Source organism: Micropterus dolomieu, linkage group LG01 (genome assembly GCF_021292245.1).
Source record: "Micropterus dolomieu isolate WLL.071019.BEF.003 ecotype Adirondacks linkage group LG01, ASM2129224v1, whole genome shotgun sequence".
In the NCBI taxonomy this organism is placed as follows: domain Eukaryota; kingdom Metazoa; phylum Chordata; class Actinopteri; order Centrarchiformes; family Centrarchidae; genus Micropterus; species Micropterus dolomieu.
The window spans coordinates 1,896,563-1,903,776 of record NC_060150.1 but is presented as its reverse complement, the minus strand read 5'-3'; the positions used below and the strand labels follow the sequence as shown (position 1 = coordinate 1,903,776).

The 7,214-nt window shown below is 49.5% G+C and overlaps 1 protein-coding gene across 2 annotated transcripts in view; it reads right to left on the bottom strand.

Annotated features, from left to right (window-relative positions):
* eif5b (eukaryotic translation initiation factor 5B) overlaps window positions 1-7,214 on the bottom strand; it is a 22,677-nt gene that overhangs the window by 11,570 nt on the left and 3,893 nt on the right. Inside the window, exons 3-11 of one of the 2 annotated variants that reach the window (XM_046049982.1) lie at window positions 4,733-4,796; window positions 4,443-4,601; window positions 3,874-4,366; window positions 3,654-3,787; window positions 3,493-3,570; window positions 3,230-3,380; window positions 1,405-1,497; window positions 1,234-1,320; window positions 1,088-1,147 (exon numbers count right to left, since the gene is read on the bottom strand). In XM_046049982.1, coding sequence (XP_045905938.1) covers window positions 1,088-1,147; window positions 1,234-1,320; window positions 1,405-1,497; window positions 3,230-3,380; window positions 3,493-3,570; window positions 3,654-3,787; window positions 3,874-4,366; window positions 4,443-4,601; window positions 4,733-4,796 — 1,319 coding nt within the window. The remainder of the gene's footprint in view (window positions 1-1,087; window positions 1,148-1,233; window positions 1,321-1,404; window positions 1,498-3,229; window positions 3,381-3,492; window positions 3,571-3,653; window positions 3,788-3,873; window positions 4,367-4,442; window positions 4,602-4,732; window positions 4,797-7,214) is intronic. The other variant, XM_046049991.1, reaches the window with a different exon arrangement.

The following is a 7,214-nucleotide window of genomic DNA, read 5'->3' as shown; positions in this document are numbered from 1 at the left end:
TCCCGCTAACAGTACCACCTCGATCTAGTACGTCTGCAGCAGCTCCCGCTAACAGTACCACCTCGATCTAGTACGTCTGCAGCAGCTCCCGCTAACAGTACCACCTCGATCTAGGACGGCTGCAGCAGCTCCCGCTAACAGTACCACCTCGATCTAGGACGGCTGCAGCAGCTCCCGCTAACAGTACCACCTCGATCTAGTACGGCTGCAGCAGCTCCCGCTAACAGTACCACCTCGATCTAGTACGTCTGCAGCAGCTCCCGCTAACAGTACCACCTCGATCTAGTACGTCTGCAGCAGCTCCCGCTAACAACACCACCTCGATCTAGTACGGCTGCAGCAGCTCCCGCTAACAGTACCACCTCGATTGAGTATGTCTGCATCTAGTGCTAACAGTACTACTTCGAGTAATATTGCAGCTACTGCAAACAGTACTACCTTGATCGAGTACTACCACATCTACTGCTAACAGCACTACTTCGATCGAGTACATCTGCATATACTACTAATAGTACTACCTCGAGTACTACTGCAGCTCCCACAAACAGTACTACCTCGACTGAGTACTACTTTATCTACTGCTAACAGTATTACCTCGGGTTCTTCTCAGTCTGGTGATTACAGCTGCAACAATAAATTAATAAACTGAGTAGATGATCAATGCAAATAAAATTGGCACAGAAGAGAAAATAAATTTAAGTCGTTCCGATTACTTGTCTAGGAGGAGTTCGTTAAAGTTCGGACCTTGTAAAACGCCAAAAACGTGAAAAAAAAAAAAAGTACATACAAAATAGCCGACTTCCTGTTGGGTTTATGGCATCGCTCCCAGAGGCTTTTTTGTACGTCCGGACATGATACATGTGCCACAAACATTTCATACATTTTGGTGATACGTGGCCTGGGGGCTGCTCTGTAGGGGGCGCTAGCGGGCCATTTTGCCACGCCCACGCACAAAGACCAATTGAAATGTAAATCATCTCTACGTGGGTGTTTGAGCACATTTAGGCCGTCAAAAATACCATTAATTTGGGAAACAGAATTCATCGCATGTTTCACGCTAGGGCCCTGACAGAGGAAACCGTCTCACCTTTCTCCTCATCAGTGGCGATGGCCTCCCAGTCGTCCACGGCAGCGTCCGGCTTCACCTCTGCACACAGAAACAAAGTCATCACCATGACGATGAACGCTCCCTTTACTCCTCCTCCCTCCCTCCTGACTCCGCCCCCCTCTCACCTGGCTCCGCCGCCGGCCTCTCAGCCTCCGTCTCAACGGCAACAGGCTCTGGTGTCTCGGACGTCGGCGAAGTCACCTCTGACTTTTCTGATGGAGGAGAAGAGAGATAGTTTTTGTTTTGGGTTTTACAGAAACGAACGTGTCGGCTGTTCACGGAGCGGCTGGCGGCACCTTCAGGAGTTTGAGCGGTGGGCTTCTTCTTCCTCTTGTCTCCGTAAACCGGCTTCTTCTTTGGCATCGAGTCTTTGGATGGCACTTCAACACCTGCACAGTGAACACACAGTCAAGTATGAGCTACGCAGGAAACAGGAAGTGCTTTCAGGCCCTCACGCCTGTTTGTGTCTTTAGACTAAAGCCGGACCAAGACCACCTGACAGGGAGAGTCTGGGTCCACCTCCAGTCAGACTGCGGGGCCGGTGTCACAGAGATGGACTTAGACTATGGCTTAGCTGTAGTAGTCAGACTTCAGATAGACATCTAAATCTAATTCATTTGAATCAGGAACTTATTTGCACTTAAGTTTTCTATTCAGACATTTATTTTGTTGAGGAAAAGGGACTGAAAAAACATCTACTGATCGTATTTGTTGAGAAAAAGATGTTATCAGAATCATTTTGGATGTTCTGCCCCAGGTTTGTGAAGTGATCCACTGTTTGGCCTCAAGTGTTTGTTCTGAGCTGAAAGAAAAGTTTCAAACCACAATTTTCACTCAGGAGCAAAAATCAGCCTTTAAACTAAAAAAAAAAAAATGATGCGACATTTATCTAATGGTATGACATGTTTCTATGGTGATAACCCTTCTGGGCCCAGTCCTGGTAGTACCAAAAAGAAAAGCTTGATTTGGGAAAAAAACCGACAGTAAACAGCGTTCACCCGACCGTTGAGCGGAGCGACAACATATACAGAGAAGATCCAAGAGCACGGTACAAGATGCCAAAAAAGAAAAAACATTTAAGAGGAAATATCCTAAAACGTGAGGAGGCAGGGCTCAGCTGATCCATCTGGCAGACTCAGGAGAGCTTCCCTGGGGAAACTAAACCGACAGATGAAGTCCTCATTGTTGGATGTTTCCTGTAGGTTACTAAAAAACATTTCCCTTCTCACGGCTCTCTCCGTAATATCTTCAATAAACCACCAATCAGGGGCCATTTTCCCTCAGTGTTTGCCCTCAACGCATTCAGGAGCGCCGCTACTAAAATCTCCCACAAAATATTCTGGCAGTAAATGTATTGTGTCGGTTACGGTGTGACCAAGAAAAGTCATCAGCTCAAAAACATCAGCTCACTTTATAGAAAGTAACTGGAAGCTGTATTTTATCACTACCCACTCCTACCATGTTCAGAGCGTCAGGTGCAAACCTGGACTAAACTGGTGCAGCCTGCAGCTCCGTCCTGTACAGACTGAATAAATTATTTTTCAGTTTTCAGTCTGAAAAAGTGGTTTTGGAGGAGCTGAGGTTAGTAAAGCAAACTCGTCCATTTAAGCCGATGAGGAGACGTTTCTTTTTGGATTTTAATGTGCAAATAAAATGCACCTCAGAAGGGAGGAGGTTTCTCATGCTGCCTGTTTTTAATATTAATGTCTACAGATAAATGCTTCACCTGCGCTGCTACAGCTCCATCCTGGGGGAAACACTTTTCTGGCTGTTTGTAAAGTAACTGATATGTAATGTAACCATAACCTAAGGACTCCCTGAGGATTTTATTGTTGAACATGTGAGATGTTGAGATGAAGTCAAAAGGTAAACTGATCTATAAATTAAATTGCATCTGGTGTCGAGAGAAACGATTTTGAACGAATAACTTTTTTCTGTACCAAACACAGACGTCTCTACATCTCTGCACCGCCTCCGATTTGAAAATCGCAGGAGGCAATGCTGCGAATGGATAAAATGCTGATTAACATTTGCAAAGAGAGACAGAGAGAGTAATGCTGATGGTCAGTAACGGGACCGGCTGCGTGAAGGCAGCCATGTGATCGGTGGACGGCGTCTCACCCTGAGCCTGCAGCAGCTTGAGCGTGGCCTCGGCCCGAGCTCGAGCCTCCCTCTGGGTTTTGGTCAGCAGCTTCCCCTCCTTCTTCAGACGCTCCTTCCTCTCCTTCTCCTTCTGCTTCTTCTTCTCCTTGCGCTCCTGCTCCAGACGCTCCTAACGGGGCGGACGCAGTGGGGGGGGGGGGGGGGGGGGGGGGGGGGGGGGGTCAGAGGTCACGAGGGAGAGCGACAGGTGAAACGGAAAAAGAAAGGAGGAGGTGTTTTACCTGCTCCTGCCGCTGCTTCTCCATCTCCTCCAGCCTCTGCAGCCGCTCCTCCTCCTCCCTCTTGGCTCGCTCCTCCTCCTACAAACAACCAGCAGTTAATCTCAGACATCACAGCGACTCCCATCGCACATCCCGTCACTCCGTTTCCCAGAATGCCCCACCTCCTTCATCTTGGCCAGCGCTTCCTGCATGGCCTTCACCGTGGCCTTGCTGGGTCCCTTCTTCTTCTCCTCCTTCTCCTTCTCCCCCTTCTTCTTCTTCTTGTCCTTCTTCTTCTTGTCGCCCTCGGCCTCCTCTGCAGAGAGACGCAGAAGAAGAAAACAGAGTGAAACCCCGCAGCGTTAATGCTCATTCATTTACTCGTGGAAACGCCCAACTTACCCTCCGCCGCTGGCTCCGCCCCCTCCTGTTCCTCCATCAGGTCTGCGGGAGGAGCCGCCTCCTCTGCCGTCTTCTTCTCTGGCTCCGTCTTGGCCTCCACGCCGGCCTCCTTCTCCTTCAGCTTCCTCTGCTTCATCCTCTCCTCCTCCTTCTTCTTCTTCTCCCTCTCCTTTTTCTCCGCCTTCTTCTGCGCTGCCGTCTTCATCTTGAAGCCTCCCTCCTCCTGCTGCTCCTCCTCATCCTCGCTCTCCGCCTTCGCCGCCTTGCCTTTGTTCTTCTTCTTCTTGTCTCGCCTGGAGGCCAAATCCTCCTCGTCCTCCGACTGGCCGTCCTCCTTCCCGCCTCCTCTCCTCACGCCTTCGCCCTCGTCTTTGTCCTCCGCGTCGTCTGACACCGACATTTTTTTGTCTCCTTTCTTCGCTGCTTTGGTTTTGAGGCGAGAACACGAGCCGCTGTCGTCCTCAGAGTCAGAGGGAGGCGCCGCAGGAGGCGCCTGGAGACGGCAAGAGAAAAGGTTCAAACATCCAGATAAAGTCTATCGTGTCTGTGCTGACGTGTCAATTCCTCACCTTCTTGTTATCTTTCTGCTCTCCGTTCCTCTCTCCATCAACCTGACCTTCATCGCCCTCCTCCTCCTCAGGGCTGGCTCCGCCCTTCTTCCCCTTCCTGGTCTTCTTCTTCTCTGGTTTGGGAGGCTCGACCTCCACCTCCTCTGCAGGGTCTGATTTCTGCAGAGGAAAAAGGAGCGGGGTCAGACCGACGGCCTCAGCTCTGATGAGGATCTTGTTAGTTTATTAATGATAAAACCACGGGGACAAGATGTGCAGACAACATTAGAAGCGGGTTCAGCTGAGGTTACCTTTGCCTTCGCCCCCTGGGTCTCCAGAGACAACTCCTCCAACTCCTTCAGGATGTCGTCCTCGCTGCAGGAGGACAAACACAAGACGTTCAGAGACAGAGGAGGTGGTTAACGAGACGCTGCCGAACATGAAGCAGTGAGTTAAAGTGAGGAGCTGCAGACATCAGGAGGAACCGTCCTCCTTTTTGCGCTGTGTTAGCAGATGGAAAAACTTTTCCTTTGCACGATTTTCTCTTAATTCAATATGAGCGACATTTAGATGGAAACATGGCTGCAGGAGGACAAACACAAGACGTTCAGAGACAGCGGAGGTGGTTAACGAGACGCTGCCGAACATGAAGCAGTGAGTTAAAGTGAGGAGCTGCAGACATCAGGAGGAACCGTCCTCCTTTTTGCGCTGTGTTAGCAGATGGAAAAACTTTTATCTGCAGTTTTACGAATGGAAAATGCGCTCAAACGTTTTCAGGGTTGAGAAGCCCCGCAAGTGCCGACGGGTGTCAATAATCTACAGCTGCAGTGACGTTAGGGGAGGCTGCACAGCAACCCAACGGAGGTCAACCCTGCGCGCTGGACGTGCGCAGCTGTAGGGTTAACAGGTCGACGTGCATACAGTCAGTAACTTCACTTGTGAAACTTAAGAGCACTTTGGAACAAATAAAAAATAAACAGTAGTGATATGAAAGGGGACTGTTTCACTATCATCGTTACTATATATACATACTAACAGCAATTGTAAGTGTTAGTATACTACAGTACAGGCATGTGATTGGCGAAGGACAAAAAAGCAGGAAAATATGCAGAGACGCCCGATCAAAGTGGCCAAACAGCTAAATGTGCTACATGAAATAAACGAGCCTGTAACTAAATAATAGAACGACTAACTTTCAAAATTAGTTCAGTCCAAATTAACAGATTATTTTTAATGAATAAGAGAGCAGAAGAAAGGTCGCTGCCTGTTTGAGGCCTGACTGTTAAAGAAACAGTTACATTATTCAGGACGCTCGGATCAAACAGCTGATCAGTCTGTCTGCTGATCAACTGAAGGAATAACTTCACCTCTGATGGCAGGCGGGTGTGTGCCTGAGACGAGAACGACGGTTTCACGGGATCGCACACAGTGGCATGCAGAAGCCGTTGCCATGGTTACCACCCGTAGAACGCTCGTCGGCCTGTCTGTTGAGCGATGAGGAGCGCAGAGCGACCCTGCGGATCCACGCCGTCCGAAAACGCCTTTACATATAAACCCCATCAGTGGTAGAAAGTAGAATTAATCCCGACTTGTGAACTGTTTTTCTGCACACGTATTTATTCAGTGATTTTATAAAACGCTGCTTAGCCTAACGCCACTCTCTCCCGTGAGTCCAAGCATCACTGGCAGCCGCGGCCGGAGTTTAATAAGTTTCAGTTGCTGCTTCAGCAGATGCTTCGGTATATTCAATCTAGAATTGTTCGCGGTTGAAAGCGTTTTTCTGGTCGCACAAAGTTTACAACGTTCTTTGCATCTTAGACTGTGACACAATAACGGCAGCAGCTACTTCCAACGCCTCTCTCTCTCGTTCTGATTTCTTCATTTGGCTTTTTGGCTAACAGCTGACTTAAACAACATGAGGGCCGGTGCCCTGACCTGCAGCACGTCATTCACGTCACGTTCAGTAGCGCGGTAACGGAGCGTTACTGGGAATAGTAACTGTACTAATATACCTGTTTTGGAAATAGTAATCCGTTACACTACTCCTCACTGTGAAAAGTAATGTTATTACTGCGCAGCTGGTCACATAACACTGAAGTGCGAGAGCGACTGTGGTTCACACTGCGCAGGTGTAGAACTGGGCAGCTGAACGCAAACAAACATCCTTGTTGATACTTGGAAAGGGAAAAAAAGTCTGCCTGTAGAAGTCCAAAAAAAACTTTCCATTTCACTCGGGCAGCTCCTGTCGAGAGCAAAAGAAGAAGAAGAAACATAGGGGGAAAGAAGCAGGGGCACAAGAAGCAGCAGGGGCACAAGAAGCAGCAGGGGCACAAGAAGCAGCAGAAGAAGAAGCAGCAGGGGCAGAAGCAGCAGAAGAAGAAGCAGCAGGGGCAGAAGCAGCAGAAGAAGAAGAAGCAGGGGCAGAAGCAGCAGGGGCAGAAGCAGCAGCAGAAGAAGCAGCAGAAGAAGAAGCAGGGGCAGAAGCAGCAGGGGCAGAAGCAGCAGAAGAAGAAGCAGGGGCAGAAGCAGCAGGGGCAGAAGCAGCAGCAGAAGAAGCAGCAGAAGAAGAAGCAGGGGCAGAAGCAGCAGCAGAAGCAGCAGCAGAAGAAGCAGCAGAAGAAGAAGCAGGGGCAGAAGCAGCAGCAGAAGAAGAAGCAGGGGCAGAAGCAGCAGGGGCAGAAGCAGCAGAAGAAGAAGAAGCAGCAGGGGCAGAAGCAGCAGCAGAAGAAGAAGCAGGGGCAGAAGCAGCAGGGGCAGAAGCAGCAGAAGAAGAAGAAGCAGGGGCAGAAGCAG